Source organism: Cherax quadricarinatus, chromosome 3 (assembly GCF_038502225.1).
Source record: "Cherax quadricarinatus isolate ZL_2023a chromosome 3, ASM3850222v1, whole genome shotgun sequence".
Classification (NCBI taxonomy): domain Eukaryota; kingdom Metazoa; phylum Arthropoda; class Malacostraca; order Decapoda; family Parastacidae; genus Cherax; species Cherax quadricarinatus.
In genome coordinates, this window is record NC_091294.1 from 7,258,961 (window position 1) to 7,276,323 (window position 17,363).

A 17,363-nucleotide genomic window follows, 5' to 3' on the forward strand; every position below is an offset into this window, starting at 1 on the left:
ATGAAAAATAAAGAGGCATTAAAAGGGGCTGATGTGAAAATTCTTGCTGTAAAAAGGTCACAGATAATTGAAGGAATGGAAAAACTTTTGCTAGTTTGATTAACGAAAAACAACTGGCAGGTGAGAGTGTTTCTGAAACAATAATTTGTGAAAAGCAGAGCAGTTATATAGCGATCTTAGGAGAGACACCCCGGGAATCAGTGCTGAAAGTGATGAATTTAAGGCATGTAGGGGCTGGTTTCATAGGTTTAAAAAGAGAAGTGGGATTCATAGTGTAGTAAGACATGGGGAGACTGCCAGTGTTAACAGAGATGAGACTGAAAAGTTTGTCAAGGAATATAAAACCTATGTAGATATTGATGGATATTTGAAACCGACCTCCAGTGTTTAAATAAGGATACTAGATAATGCCTGTGTGGAAAATTAAATTTACCTGGATGTAACTCATAAGATACATACCAGTAAATGGTAACAAAGATAATTATTTTTTATCAAAGTTACAGAGACAAATAGGTCGAACATTAAAATGGTATAAAATACCGACAGATTGTTAGGTAAGACACATATGCAACAGTTAGGTATCTTTATTTCGAAACGTTTCGCCTACACAGTAGGCTTCTTCAGTCGAGTACAGAAAAGTTGATAGAAGCAGAAGAGACTTGAAGACGATGTAATCAGTCCATCACCCTTAAAGTTTTGAGGTGGTCAGTCCCTCAGTCTGGAGAAGAGCATTGTTCCAAAGTTTGAAACAATATGGAGTTGAAGTGACAGGATGGAGCCTTAAATAGCGCCAGGAGGTGAGACGTAGGTCACTAGTAGAACGCAGATGTTGGGAGGTCAGGTCCCTCTCAAATCCAGCCGCTCTCACTAGTAGAGGTAGTCGATACCTAACTGTTGCATATGTGTCTTACCTAACAAATAGGTCGCAAAAAATGTCCCCTTTCGATGCCTATTACTGTCATATCCACAAGTCACTCTCAAATCCAGGTCACTCTCAAATCCAGCCGTTCTCACTAGTAGAGGTAAAGATACCTAACTGTTGCATATGTGTCTTACCTAACAAATAGGTCGCAAAAAATGTCCCCTTTCGATGCCTATTACTGTCATATCCACAAGTCACTCTCAAATCCAGGTCACTCTCAAATCCAGCCGTTCTCACTAGTAGAGGTAAAGATACCTAACTGTTGCATATGTGTCTTACCTAACAAATAGGTCGCAAAAAATGTCCCCTTTCGATGCCTATTACTGTCATATCCACAAGTCACTCTTGACCTATATTAATTTCAAATGGAATATACATTACCAGGAATTATGGTGAACATTAATATAAATTTGTGGACTGTATGTTAAAATTAATAAATGATTACATATACACATATAGGTAACAGAAGAATAATTTATAATCATAACACTCACCAATTAGTCTGGAGATTACTGTGTGTCATGTATAGAACCCCCTGTCTAATATGGAGAAAATACTGGCCAGAATTTCAACATAAAGACAACTTATCTGAGGTTCCTGGAGCTGTCCTGTCCATCTGCTTAATGCTGACATTATGCAGGAGTGCACATCCAACAATTTTGGCTCTTATTTGAGAGGTTTTAAGCCTAATATAACCCCTAGAGTGACGAAAATTATGCACATTTCACTAGTGTGCTTGTACCACATTCAAAAACAATGGCGTCCCTCTCCAGCGATGCTCACCCATTGCTGGTTCTTTATTTACAGATTAATTTTTATTACCTACAATATAGGCCATCAATTTACATATATATGCACTGTATTTTTGGAGAATATACAGTATTTTCCACAACCTGGGAGAAAAATTAATTCAGGACAATGAATTCTGCCTGGAAGAAATTGTGACCAGACTGTATCAGTCAGAGATTTTGAAGGCTTTGAAGCAGAGCCTGTAGTGAAGGATATTGTTTCTCTGGGTCAGTCCATGGTGTTTGGAAATGGATGACAAGAATGTAAAGGAGTTGGTGGAGGATCACATCGTTCTCTTCACACCAATTCCAAGACTGAGGGACTGATTACCTCGTTTTTGTATATAATTCAACTGTCTTCCAATTATGTCTTTGAATTTATGTTGGTAAAGCCACTGGATGGTGAAACGTCTAAATAAAGATACTCAGATGTTGCACATGTGTCTAATTTTCATTTTGTCGGTATTGTATACCATTCATGTACTCCTTGAGCGTTATCGTGTCTCTTCTTAAAGCTATGTATGCATCCTGCTTCCACTACATCGCTCCAGATTGCTCCACTCTGTGGCTGTAGAAATACTTCCTAACATGTCTGTCTCATCTGAGTCTTCAGCTCCCAATTGTGACCCTTTGTTGCTGCGTCTCATCTCTGAAATATCCTGTCTATACACCCTGTCCCTATTTAGTATTTTATATATCGTTATCATATATATATATAGCATTATATATATATATATATATATATATATATATATATATATAATATATAATATATATATATATATATATATATATATATATATATATATATATATATATATATATATATATATACATACATGGACATGGAAAAAAAAGCTTCCTACAGGGAGGGAAGAAAAAAACAGGTGGGTGTGCTAAACATCGTGATCATAGGCAGTGAGTGTCAATGGTCATCACTGCCTGCCTTCCTGCGTCTGGACAGGTACTCCAACACAGGAGACATCGGTGCCGCTGAGCTGTGACATAACAGGGTACAGTCTCATCTGGGACGGTGAAGCAGTCATCGTAGGAGTCGCTGCAGGGTTTCACTCAACCTGGGGCACATCCTGCTGGAGCCTTCGAGTGAAGCATTGTCAGTACTCGGGAACTGGGCAGGACTTCTTCTGGCAAGTGACTCAGGAGGACATTTCTCGACTGGTACTGTCGCTGGGATGTCACTGCCGGCGAGCGTGAAGTGAGTCGTGGCAGAGACGACTCGGTGAAACATCTGGGAGTTGTAACATCGTACAACATAATGCAGTGAGTAGGTTAGCAGTCAAAGTGACATCATCTGTGTGCAGGCTGCTCACTGAAGCTATGACACGAGGCTGACAATGCCTGCCAACAGGGCTAACTGTGGCTTGACGAGTGTCATTCTCTCGGCAGTTGGTGTTATAGCAGAGGTTAGTCTAAGCATCCCCAGACTTGTTTCTCTACATATAACTGCACTTTGATGGTCTAGAGGTGATGTGAGACAGATCTCGATGGGAATTGCAACAGGTACAATTCTGCAGGGCATCACGAGCAACGGGCATAACAGCTCTCTGTACAATAGGTTCAGACGCATGGGGCTGACTAATATCAGCTGTCAAACGTGGGTCACACCGGGTGACAAGTAACACGAGGTGCTACACAGTGGTATGGGTGCAGACCTGTGATCCACACACAGCTGGGCTTAAGACCACACAGGACACGGAAAACTTCACACACCCGCACTGCACATGTGGTGCTACATGGCTTACTAGCAAATGATGCTTTTTTCTGTGCAAAAATCGACACTAAGCTATAGATGAACATGTGAGAACACTGACTGAGAGGAATTAATTAACACATGACATATATCTTCTCTCAATCTTCTCGACAATGCTGAAATAATTACTAGAACACTCGATGTGACATCATGTGATGTCAGACATGACATTGTAAGGTGACATCAGCAGACGTCTTGAGGTGACGTCAGGCAGACATCGTGACATCATGAAGTCGGGCAGCATCGTGGGTGACGTCGTTAAGTTGGGCAGCATTGTAGGTGACGTCATGAGGGGACGTCAGTGGAATGATGCAGCAGCAGACAACAGCATGTGGCCTGGGAGTCTGGCTTGGTAACCCATGCGACTTATAGATCTACGTGGCAACCTCCACACCCCACGTGGCTTCGTGATCGTGGCTTGGTGATTCACGTGACTTGGTGATCCACATGGCTTTTTGATCCATGTGGCTTCATCCACATGGTTTGGTGATCTACATGGCTTGGTGATCCACATAGCTTTGAGTGGCTTCGAGCACTTGGATACACAGCTCTGGCAATGAATTCACATGGAGAATTCCCAGGAAACACAGCATAGACAGCGAGTACAGAGTGGTGGAGTGTGGAGGTAGGCAGGCGAGCGTGTGAGTGAGGCGGGGAATGGACAATTCCTCCTCTCCCACCCACAAACACGGGGAGAAACACTCACACTGGATGCAGAAATCACCACAAACTCACCTCTGACTTGCTGAAATAGCTGTGCTGAGCTGAAAACAACAGCAGCAACATACAAGTGACGCTAAACACATGACTTGAGAAACAGCATGGGATGCTGTGGTGTGGAGTCACAGGGATGCCACTTACAATTATCGAAGAAATTCAGTAAATTTCGGCCAAATCCTGCTTGTATTTGTGTCTGGATGCTGAAACGTGCAGACATGACATCAGGGTAACTCGTTGAGAGATGGATGCTTCTTGTGTAGATTGATGAAGTGAAAACAACTTCATCCCTCTTGTAGACAGCCTGTACTGTCTGCATAGACAGCCTATGCTGTCTGCCAGCTGAGTTCATATTTTGCACCATGCTCGTGCTGCCACCTATAGGCCTACCACTTCAGTATGCCTATATCTGCCTCTGCCTCACTCTCTCAGCGGCCTTCACTCAGTCAACAAGGCCTACTCCTTTCTTCCTCACTGGGCATGGCCCTCCCAGGCCATGGGCACTTAACACACTGCCTGTGTACCCTGCGACATTGCAAATAAAGTAAGAAGCCTCAGAAGCCTTTCATTACTCTCTGCTACCAAGAGCGACCAATAATCCGGTAAACATTGGTGACAGCGGTGGTCGCAGCAAGTGTGTTTGCCCGGAGAGAGGAAGGAAGAGGGATGAAGTTGTCTTCACTTCATCACCCCACATAAGAAGCATCCGTCTCTCAACGAGTTATCCTGATGTCGTATCTGCATGTTTCAGCATCCAGACAGAGGTACAAGCAGGATTTGGTTGAAATTTACCGAATTGCTTCGAGAATTGTAATTGGCGTCCCTGTGACTCCACGCCACAGCATCCCATGCTGTTTCTCAAGTCACATGTTCAGCATCACTTGTATGTTCTGCTGTTGTTGTTCAGCTCAGCACAGCTATTTCAGCAAGTCAGAGGTGAGTTTGTGGTGATTTCAGCGTCCAGTGTGAGTGTTTCTCCACGTGGGTATGTGGGAGAGGAAGCAGCCAGGGTTCCTTCCCTCACTCGCTCCTCACCTGCCTATGACCACTCTCCACCACTATGTACTCACTCCCTCTGCTGTGTTTTCTGCTGTTTTCTGTGTGAATTCATTGCCAGAGCTATGTATCAGAGTGCCCGTGCCCACTCGAAGCCACATTGATCACTAAGCCACGGGTGGACGAAGCCATGTGGAGTGTCGCTGATGCCAGGTGGATCTACAAGCCATGTGTGGATCAAGTCATGTGGATCTGCAAGTCATGTGGGTTGAGCCAGATCCCAAGCCACATGCTGTGGTCTGATGTCACATCACGACGTCACCCACGATGCTGCCCGACTTCACGACGTCACCCACAATGTCACAATGTCTGCCTGACATCACAATGTCTGTGCGAGGTCTGCTGACGTCACCCCGCGACGTCACGCCTAATCGACAGTGGTAGTTTCACAGTGAGCAATATGTTGTGTTGTCGAGTAATTGAGAGAAGATATATGTCACGTGTTAATTCCTCTCAGTCAGTGTTCTCACATGTTCGTGTATAGCTTAGTGTCGATCTTTGCACAGAAAAGCACCATTTGCAAGTAAGCCATGTAGCACCACATGTGCAGTGTGGGTGTGTGCAGCTATCCATGTGTCCTGTGTGGTCTTGAGCCCAGCTGTGTGTGGACCACAGGTCTGCACCCAGACCGCTGTGTAGCACCTCGTGTTACTTGTCACTCAGTGTGACCCGCACGTTTGACAACTAATATTAGTCAGCCCAAGCGTCTGAGCCTCTTGTACAGAAAGCTTTATATGTTTGCCGCTCGTGATGCCCTGCAGAATCGTACCTGCTACAATACCCATTGAGATTTGTTTCACTTCACCTCCAGACCATCAGAGTGCAGTTATATGTAGAGAAACAAGTCTGGGGACACTTAGACTAACCTCTGCTATAACTCCAAGAGAATGGCACTCATCAAGTTGCAGTTAGACCCTGATGGCAGGCGCTGTGTCAGCCTTGTGTCATAGCTTCAGTGAGTAGCCTGCACAAAGATGATGTCACTTTGACTGCTAGCCCGCTCACTGCAGCATGGTGTATGCTGTTACGACTCCCAGATGTTTTGCAAGTCGTCTCTGCCACAATTCACTCCACGCTCATCGGCATTGACAGCCCCAGCGACAGTACCAGTCGAGAAATGTTCTCCTGAGTCGCTTGCCAGAAGCAGTCCTGCCCAGTTGCTAAGAACTGATAGTGCCTCACTCGAGGTCACCAGCAGGTTGTGCACCAGGTTTAGTGAAACCCTGCAGCGACTCCTACGATGACTGCTTCGCCGTTTCACAGCTCAGCCACAGCGATGTCTCGTGTGTTGCAGTATCTGTCCAGACATAGGAAGGCATGCAGTGATGACCATTGACGCTCACTGCCTATGACCACAATGTTTAGCACACCCCACCTGTGTTTTCTTCCCTCCCTGTAGGAAGTTTTTTTTTCCATGTCTGTATGTATATATACATGTATATGATTTTATTTTGTGTTCTGTGACCTGTTCCAGCGAGAGACACTGAGTTTTTTTTACAGCCAGTCATGGTTAGGGACAACCATGGTGGTGCATGGCCGAGCAAATGTAGACAGCCTGTACTGTCTGCATAGACAGCCTATGCTATCTGCCAGGTGAGTTCATATTTCGCACCCTGCTCGTGCTGCCACCTATAGGCCTACCACTTCAGTATGCCTATGCCTGCCTCTGCCTCACTCTCAGCAGCCTTCACTCAGTCAACATGGCCTACTCCTCCCTCGCTGGGCATGGCCCTTCCAGGCCATGGATACTTAACGCACTGCCTGTGTACCCCACGACATTGCAAATACAGTAAGAAGCCTCCGAAGCAAACCATGCCACGGGCGGGGATAGAACCCGTGATCAGAGAGTCTCAAAACTCCAGACCGTCACGTTAGCCACTGGACCAGCTAGCCACAATAAGATTCGTCCAACTAGGTATATTTCTACACCACAGGAAGGTTAACATAGGCACCACTGTTACCACAAATGCAAGTTTTTACAGACAAATCTCCAGCTAGCGTGGTCGTGACGAACTCTAGCTCAAGTCCCCTCAAAGCTGTTAACATGACTCATGAAATCGTAATGACACTATTGCAAACAAACTATACCACGGGCGGGGATAGAACCTGCGATTAGTGAGTCAAAACTCCAGACCGTCACTTTAGCCACTGGACCAGCTAGCCACAATAAGATTCGTCCAACTAGGTATATTTCTACACCATAGGAAGGTTAGCATAGGCACCACTGTTACCACAAATACAAGTTTTTACAGACGAATCGCGGGTTCTATCCACGCCCGTGGTATGGTTTGTTTGCAATCGTGTCATTACGATTTTGTGAGTCATGTTGACGGCTTTGAGGGGACTTGAGCTAGAGTTCGTCACGGCCACGCTAGCTGGAGATTCGTCTGTAAAAACTTGCATTTGTGGTAACAGTGGTGCCTATGTTAACCTTCCTGTGGTGTAGAAATATACCTAGTTGGACGAATCTTATTGTGGCTAGCTGGTCCAGTGGCTAACGAGACGGTCTGGAGTTTTGAGACTCTGATCACGGGTTCTATCCCCGCCTGAGGTATGATTTCTTTGCAATCGTGTCATTACGATTTCGTGAGCCAAGCCTCCAAAGCCTTTCATTACTGTCCGTTACCAAGAATGACCAATAAACCCGTAAACACTCTTCCTTCCCTCCTCGGGCAACACAACCGCTGCGACCACCACTGTCACCAATGTTTACCAGATTGTTGGTCATTCCTGCAGAGTAGGGTTCAATGATAAGGCTTCGGAGGCTTCTTACTTCATTTGCAATGTCGTGGGGCACACAAGCAGCATGTTAAGTGCCCATGGGCCGGGAGGGCCATGCCCACAAGGGAGAAAGGAGTAGGCCTTGTTGACTGAGTGAAGGCCACTGAGTGAGTGAGGCAGAGGCAGGTGTGGGCATACTGAAGTGGAAGACCTATAGGTGACAGCACGAGCAAGGTGCGAAATATGAACTCAGTTGGCAGACAGCATAGGTTGTCTATGCAGACAGTACAGGCTGTCTATGCTGTGCCTATTTAGTGTTTTATATATCGTTATCATATTCCCCCATCTCTCCTGTCGTCCAGTGTCATCAGGTTCATTTCCCTTAACCTCTCCTTGTAGGTCATACCCTTTAGATTCGATACTAGTCTTACTGCAAACCTTTGCATTTTCTCTAATTTCTTGATGTGCTTGACCAGTTGTGGGTTCCGTTCTGGTGCTGCATACTCCAATATGAACCTGACATACACAGTGTGCAGATTCTTGAATGATTCCATACTCAGGTGTCGAATTGCTATTCTTAGATTTGCCAGGCGCCCATATGCTGCAGCAGTTATTTGGTTGATGTGTGCCTCAGGAGATCTGCTCGGTATTATACTTACCACAAGATCCTTTTCCTTGAGCGAGCTTTGCAGTCTTTGGCCCCCCTAGCCTGTACTCTGTCTGCAGTCTTCTTTCACCTTCCCCAATCTTCATTACTTTGCATTTCGTGTGGTTAAACTCCAGAAGCCAGTTGTTAGACCAGGCTTGCAGCCTGTCCAAATCTCTTTGTAGTCCCACCTGATCCTCATCCACTTGAATTCTCTGTATTATCTTCACATACTCCACTCATCACACGAGTCAACTCTGATACCTCGTCACATACCATCACCCAGTGTTTCCTTCCTGTCAGATATTCTCTGAGTCATTGTAATGACTTTCTTGTTATTTCTGCCTGCTCTTCTAACTTTTGCATTAATTTCCTGTCAGGAACTGTGTCAAAAGCATTCTTACAGCCCAAGAAAATGCAGTCTATCTACTCGTCCCTCTCCTGCCTTACTTCTGTCGCCTTGTCGTAAAACTCCAGTAGGTTTGTGACACAGGATTTTCTCTTCCTGAAACCGTACTAGTTACAGTGTATAATCTCATACCTGTCTAGGTGCTCCACCAGTCTTTCCTGATAAGCTTCTCTATGACTTTCCATACTATGTATGCCAGTGACACTGGTCTGTAGTTTAATGCCACCTGCCTATCTCCTTTCTTAGAGGTTGGGACTACATTTGCCGTCTTCCACACCTCAGGTAGTTGCCGTGTTTCATTAGATGTGTTGAAGATTGTTAGTGGCACACATACTGCCTCTGCTTCCTCTCTCAGGACCCATGGAGAGATATCTGGTCCTACCACCTTTGAGGTATCTAGTTCACTTAGCATCATCTTCACCTCCTCCTCCTCTGTTGTATGTATTGTATCCAGCACTTGTTGGTGTACCCTTCCATCCAGGTTTGCTGGAGTACTTTCTGTTTTTACTGAAAACACTTCCTTGAATCTCGTGTTGAGCTCTTCTCTTACTTCTTTGTTGTTTCACGTGATCTCCCCTCCTTCCTTCCTCAGCTTGATTACCTGATCCTTGACTGTTATTTGCTTCCTGATGTAGTTGTACAACAAATTTGGGTAAAATTTGACTTTCGATGCTATGTCATTCTCGTATTGCCACTGTCCTCCCTCCTTATCCATACATATTCATTTCTGGCTCTTTGGCTAATCTTCGAGTCCTTTGTCTTCTGTAATTTTTCCATTCTCTAGCTCACCAAGGGTTCGTTTTGGTCTTCCCATTGTTTCTGTTGCCCTCAGGTGTGAACCTCTCCTCTGCCTCCATGCACATCGTGGTCATGTGTTCCATCATTTCATTTACTGTTTTTTCCCACCAGTTCTCTTTCCCACTGTACCTCATACAGGGAATTCCTCATGACTGTTTAGTCCCCTCTTTTGTAATTTGGCTTCTACTATCCTACTCATACTGCTTCACTATCCACTTTTAACTCTACAATGTATTCAAAGCTGAGAACCACGTGATCGCTAGCTCTGAAAGGCCTTTCATATGTGATGTCCTCAATGTCAGAACTACTTAAGGCAAATATGAGGTCTAGCCTAGCTGGTTCATCCTCTCCTTTCTCTCTGGTAGTGTCCCTGACATGTTGATGCATACGGTTTTTCAGGACCACCTCCATCATTTTAGCTCTCCACGTTTCTTTTCCCCCATATGGCTCCAGGTTTTCCCAGTCACTCTCCTTGTGATTGAAATCACCCACACCTAGTAACTTTGCTCTACCCATATGGGTACTTCTGGCCACCTCAGCTAGTGTGTCCACCATTGCTCTGTTGCTCTCATTATGGTCTTGTCTTGGCCTCCTGCTATTCTGTGGCAAGTTGTACATCACTGCAATCACCACCTTGGGACCCCCAGTTTGAAGTGTTCCTACCCTTGCTTCCATTCCTTTCATTCCTTCCATTTCCTCAAATCTCCACTAGATTTTGATGAGCAGTGCAACTCCTCCTCCCCCTCTGCTTCCTCTATCTTTCCTCAGGATCTGATATTCAGATGGAAAAATCACATATGTTATCATCCCCATTAGCTTCATTTCCATGAGTGCTATGATGTCTGGGAATGTCTTCATGATTCTTTCATGCCACTTCTTACATTATTCCGTCTGTGTTGGTGAACCACACCTTCATCTTCTTTTTCTAATGAAGGTGTACCACACCTTCTCAACAGCCCCCATTATACTATGGGGTACTGTTGTGAAGGTGGAGTTTCTGGTGGGGGTAGGGGGTGAAGGCTGTGGGTATGGAGTGTGGATTGGTTTTGGTTAATTTGCTGGATTGTGGTGGGGTTCTCGAGGTTGAAGGTCTTCTGTGGGTGGTTCTGAGGGAGGTTGTGTTTGCTCTTCCTCCTGAGTCTAGGTTCTCCTGCCTGTCTCCATCCTTGACTCTCTTTCCTGCCCCTTGCATCTTTGCATCCTCTCTCACAGTTTCTGTCTTTTCATGTTTTGTCGTGGTCTAGGTATTCCTACTGGTAATCTGATGAGCCCCCTTAGTCGTGTTTTCTTCTGCATGATCCTGTTTCACACTATTTCTGATTTGAAAATCAATTTTACTGGACAGTTTCTTCCCCTTGAAAACCACCCTATTCTCTGAAAATTTGCCAGCTGCGTCATGTTCTTCTCTCCTATCTCTTTCATGATATTTTCAATCATTTTCACCGTCCCCTGTCGTCTTTCTTCATAAGTTGCTCCTTTGGCCTTTCGAAGTCCATGAACAAGGACTGACTTCTCCGTTTCATCCTCCCATTGCATTTCCCTTTATATCTCATGAACTAATTTAAATATCTCCATTGCCGCTTTCCATAACATTTCCTGGATCTCTCGATGATCTAATAATGCCTCTGCAGGGGACCTGTCTCCTTCCCTTCCTTCACTCTCCTCTCTGTCTGCTGTCCTTGTACCCAACGGCCTGTCACTTTCACTCGACTTTTTCTAGGTCCTCCAGTGATCTGAGAGGGCCTCTGTGTATGAATTATCTCCTTCCCTTCCTTCTGTCCCCTCGCTGGTTGCTGATGTTATTGTTCCTGATGTCATACCCGTTTTGCTCTTCGGTTCTTTAATTAACCTATGTGTATGTGTGTGTGTACTCACCTAATTGTACTCACCTAATTGTGGTTGCAGGGGTCGAGACTCAGTTCCTGGCCCCGCCACTTCACCGACCGCTACTAGGTCCTCTCTCCCCCTGCTCCATGAGCTTTATCATACCTTTTTGGTATGTGTGTGTGTGTGTGTGTACTCACCTATTTGTACTCACCTATTTGTGGTTGTGTGTGTGTGTGTGTGTGTGTGTGTGTGTGTGTGTGTGTTCATGTGTGTGTGTGTGTGTGTGTGTGTGTGTGTGTGTGTGTGTGTGTGTGTGTGTGTGTGTGTGTGTGTGTGTGTGTGTGTGTGTGTGTGTGTGTGTGTGTGTTTACACCCTCATGGATTGTGACAATATGGATGGTGAGAGTAGATTTGAAGACTGTAAAAATGATGGATGGATGACGGTGATGATAAAACCAGTTATCTCACATGATTTGCCTTAATGTCCGTGTCTCCTTCCCTCCTGCAGGTGAAGCATGACGACGGAGCGCCGCTGGTATGACCCTCCTGCTCCCCGGGACTGGCATCCTACACCTGCAGAGCTAGAACGCCTCCAGTCCAACTCCTCCCTCAGGAAGGCTCTTCTCAACCGCTCCTCCTCCAGGAACATCGATAGGGTCTCACTCAGGTCCTCGTGCAGCGCCAAATCGGATGCGTATAGTGTAGATAAGAGTTACCTAGAGAGGAGCATTCGAGGGTCTATCTCTAGTCGCAATTCGTACACTGGCAGTCCCCTGGTGCCACCCCTCAGAAAGGGGACCAGTACCGATGGGAGCGTTCGGACACTTAAGTCTAGGGGAGAAAATTTTTCCTCTCAAGCGTCGTCATCAGCAGGAGGTTCCACTGCGAGCATAGGCTCTACGTATGCATTTAACAGGCTTAATACCAGAGGAAAGGAAGATATTGACAGGCATCTAAGGACATCGCCTCCATCTCGTGTTCAAAGCTCCAGAATCGCTAAATATCAACCGCTCCCGGCTATCAGCACAGCGACGACCACGACGGACTCCAGCAATAACAAAGAAACGGGGTTCGAACCCCCGCCTCTAATCAGAAGCAGAACTTTCGATGTGATCGACACAAAGATGAAGAACCTGCCAGAGGCGGACGACTACAGTGGTAGTAGAGTGACTAGCCCGAACTGTGAGACTCCGACGCATACTGTCACTGTCAGTATAGAAGGTAAACCACTGGCCGAGTTCCTCCTACATGCCAGAGACGGACTTCTCAAGTCTCGCCCTGGCACGCGCTATGGCAGGCCAGAACCAGGGGAAGTCTTAGACTCGGGGAACAGTGAACTTCAACCTGACGGGAACTCTGAATTTATGAAGCTTCTTGGAGCCTCTTTGCAAGAATGCCAACTTGGAAATGACAGTGGCATTAGTGAAGAGGAGGAAAATTCAGAGCAAGAGGGAAATGATAAAAATAAAGTGATTTTTGTAGATTGTTCCTCACACAAAGTGACTGACAATAATAGTGACTGGACAGAACCTTCCGATAATTTGACTCAAGAAAGTAGTGAAAGTAAAGTGAACGAGGAAGAAAGCTCATTGCAAGAAAAACTTGATAATAGCGGTGAATTTACTGAAGGTGTTGACAGTCCAGTGCAAGAAGAGGATAATGAAAGTTCCCCCATAGACAAACCTGAACTTTGTGACAAGAGAGACAATGAACTTACTGAGAGCTCAGGGCAGCAAGGTGACGCTATTAAAGAAGAGCCTGAGGCTGGGGAGGACATCATCGTCTACTTCAAGTTACCAGATGACTCGTTGATGTTGGTGTCGAGTCCTCGCAATCAGACGCTTGGGGAGCTCCTACAGGTGGTGGGCAACACAAGGGTCGGGGATAAACGGCTGGTGGTAGCCCAAGACAGTCTAGATCAGACGGACCTCACCAAGACCTTGGTGGAACTGGGCATTACAGACAACACTACACTGTATCTCCTCAACGAGTGATCTTACTCACGCCACATTCCAGTAACAACAGTTGTATTCCATCCTCATGTACATAATGTGCAAGATGGCCAAAGTACAAAAGACAACACGTAAGTCTAAGTATACAGACTCAAGAATTCTTGAGGTTCATTCACACTAATAATGAGAGTATACACACATTAAGCAGTGAAAACCACGCCATTTCATCACTTCATTATCATAACAGGCATGCGTGAGCGTATTTGATAGGAGTGAATGGAGACAAATGGTTTTTAATACTTGACGTGCTGTTGGAGTGTGAGCAAAGTAGCATTTATGAAGGGATTCAGGGAAACCGGCAGGCCGGACTTGAGTCCTGGAGATGGGAAGTACAGTGCCTGCACTCTGAAGGAGGGGTGCTAATGTTGCAGTTTAAAAACTGTATTGTAAAGCACCCTTCTGGCAAGACAGTGATGGAGTGAATGATGGTGAAAGTTTTTCTTTTTCGGGCCACCCTGCCTTGGTGGGAATCGGCTAGTGTGCTAATAAACTAATGATAATTATCACAGTCTCTAGCATCACTCGAAATAACACTACAACACCCCTAGAGCATCATCACACACACACTACAACAGCAAACAAATCACCACAGACACAACCACAACCAGCACAGTTCGCACCTAGTGACCTCAAAGAGGAAACGTGTCATGTAGAAACACTTAAGCCATCTTCCTCCAACTGTACAGGTTGTAAAATGTTTTTGTGTATCTTTTATACGTAGTCCTGCTATAAGGATCGATATCAATCCATGGTTATTGTAAGTTTTATACAAGTTACTAATAAATTCCAGAGCCTTGTTGTGTCGGCACCAAACTCGAGTTAACTTGTCAGGGAATGGAAAGTTTTATGAGATACTGCTATGTTGCAGATACTTGATACCTGCCCAGGATGTTTAATAAAACATTTAATGCGTGTTTTAAGGTGATCGGGATGTTTCATATGATGTTTTCTGTGTTAGATTATCAGTATGTTTAACATGATGTTAAGTCCCAGTGTGTCTTGTAGAGAACCATATATATAGTATTTTACAGAATGTATATATATATATATATATATATATATATATATATATATATATATATATATATATATATATATATATATATATATATATATATATATATATATATATATATATATATATATATATATATACACACACATACACAAATTATATGCTCACGATGTATCCACGAGCGACTACGTTGTTTGTTGAACAAATTTATTCCCTTAGGAAAATACACCTTGCGTGCGTGCGCGCGCTCATGTGTGTGTGTGTGTGTGTGTGTGTGTGTGTGTGTGTGTGTGTGTGTGTGTGTGTACTCACCTATTTGTACTCACCTATTTGTGGTTGCAGGGGTCGAGTCATAGCTCCTGGCCCGGCCTCTTCACTGATTGCTACTAGGTCCTCTCTCTCCCTGCTCCATGAGCTTTATCATACCTCGCCTTAAAACTATGTATGGTTCCCGCCTCCACTACTTCACTTTCTAGACTATTCCACGACTTGACTACTCTATGACTGAAGAAATACTTCCTAACATCCCTTTGATTTATCTGAGTCTTCAACTTCCAATTGTGACCTCTTGTGTCTGTGTCCCATCTCTGGAACATCCTGTCTTTGTCCACCATGTCTATTCCGCGCAGTATTTTATATGTCGTTATCATGTCTCCCCTGACCCTCCTGGCCTCCAGTGTCGTCAGGCCGATTTCCCTCAACCTTTCTCCGTAGGACAATCCCCGTAGCTCTGGGACTAGTCTTGTTGCAAACCTTTGCACTTTCTCTAATTTCTTGACGTGCTTGACTAGGTGTGGATTCCAAACTGGTGCTGCATACTCCAGTATGGGCCTGACGTAAATGGTATACAGTGTCTCGAACGACTTCTTACTGAGGTATCGGAACGCTATCCGTAGGTTTGCCAGGCGCCCGTATGCTGCAGCAGTTATCTGATTTATGTGCGCCTCAGGAGATATGCTCGGTGTTATACTCACCCCCAGATCTTTTTCCTTGAGTGAGGTTTGCAGTCTTTGGCCATCTAAACTATATTGTGTCTGCGGTCTTCTTTGCCCTTCCCCAATCTTCATGACTTTGCATTTGGCAGGGTTAAACTCAAGGAGCCAGTTGCTGGACCAGGCTTGTAGCCTGTCCAGGTCTCTTTGTAGTCCTGCCTGATCCTCATCCGATTTGATTCTTCTCATTAACTTCACATCATCTGCAATCAAGGACACTTCTGAGTCTATCCCTTCCGTTATGTCGTTCACATATACCAAGAACAGCACAAGTCCTAGGACTGACCCCTGTGGAACCCCGCTTGTCACAAGCGCCCACTCTGACACCTCGTCACGTATCATGACTCGTTGTTGCCTCCCTGTCAGGTATTCTCTGATCCATTGCAGTGCCTTTCCTGTTATGTGTGCCTGATCTTCTAGCTTTTTCAGTAACCTCTTGTGAGGAACTTTGTCGAAGGCCTTTTTGCAGTCCAAAAAAATGAAGTCGATCCACCCCTCTCTCTCTTGTCTTACTTCTGTCACCTTGTCATAAAACTCTAGTAGGTTTGTGACACAGGATTTTCCTTCCCTGAAACCATGCTGGTTGTCAATTATACACTTGTTTCTTTCCAGGTGCTCCACCACTCTCCTCCTGATGATCTTCTCCATGACCTTGCATACTATACACGTTAGTGATACAGGTCTGTAGTTTAGTGCCTCATGTCTGTCTCCCTTTTTAAAAATTGGGACTACATTTGCCATCTTCCATACCTCAGGGAGTTGCCTAGTTTCAAATGATGTGTTGAAGATCTTTGTTAATGGCACACATAATATCTCTGCTCCCTCTTTAAGGACCCACGGAGAGATGTTGTCTGGTCCCACCGCCTTTGAGGTGTCAAGTTCGCATAGCAGCTTCTTCACTTCCTCCTTGGTTATATGTACCTCATCCAGCACTTGCTGGTGTACCCCCCCTGTTCTGATTTCCTGGAGTCCTACTGGTTTCCACTGTAAATACTTCTTTAAATCTCGTGTTGAGCTCCTGACATACCTCCCGGTCATTGCTTGTGAATTCCCCATCACCCTTCCTCAGTCTGATTACCTGGTCCTTGACTGTTGTTTTCCTCCTGATGTGGCTGTACAACAGCTTCAGGTCAGTCTTGACTTTCGATGCTATGTCATTTTCATATTGTCGCTGAGCCTCACTTCATATCTGTGCATATTCATTTCTGGCTCTTCGGCTAATCTCTTTATTTTCCTGAGTTCTCTGTCTTCTGTACCTTTTCCATTCTCTAGTACACCTAGTTTTTGCCTCCCTACACCTTTGGGTGAACCAAGGACTCGTTCTGTTCTTCCCATTATTTCTGTTTCCCTTGGGAACAAACCTCTCCTCTGCCTCCTTGCATTTTGTTGCCACATAGTCCATCATTTCTTGTACTGGTTTTCCTGTCAGTTCCCTCTCCCACTGAATGTTTTGAAGGAAGTTCCTCATGCCTGAGTAGTTCCCCCTTTTGTAGTTTGGTTTTTCCCAGCCTATTCCTGCTACTCTCTCCACTTGGAGCTCAACTATGTAGTTGAAGCACAGAACCACATGATCACTAGCTCCCAGGGGCCTTTCATACAAGATATCCTCGATGTCTGAACTACTCAAGGTGAATACAAGGTCCAGTCTTGCTGGTTCATCTTCTCCTCTCTCTCTGGTAGTGTCTCTAA

The 17,363-nt window shown here is 45.0% G+C and overlaps 1 protein-coding gene across 1 annotated transcript in view; it reads left to right on the forward strand.

Annotated features, from left to right (window-relative positions):
* Positions 1–14,591, forward strand: part of LOC128706660 (uncharacterized) — a 297,744-nt gene extending 283,153 nt beyond the window's left edge. Inside the window, exon 2 of the mRNA XM_070093526.1 lies at positions 12,164–14,591. Coding sequence (XP_069949627.1) covers positions 12,171–13,649 — 1,479 coding nt within the window. The 5' untranslated portion in view covers positions 12,164–12,170 and the 3' untranslated portion in view covers positions 13,650–14,591. The remainder of the gene's footprint in view (positions 1–12,163) is intronic.
* Positions 14,592–17,363: the final 2,772 nt, after the last annotated feature.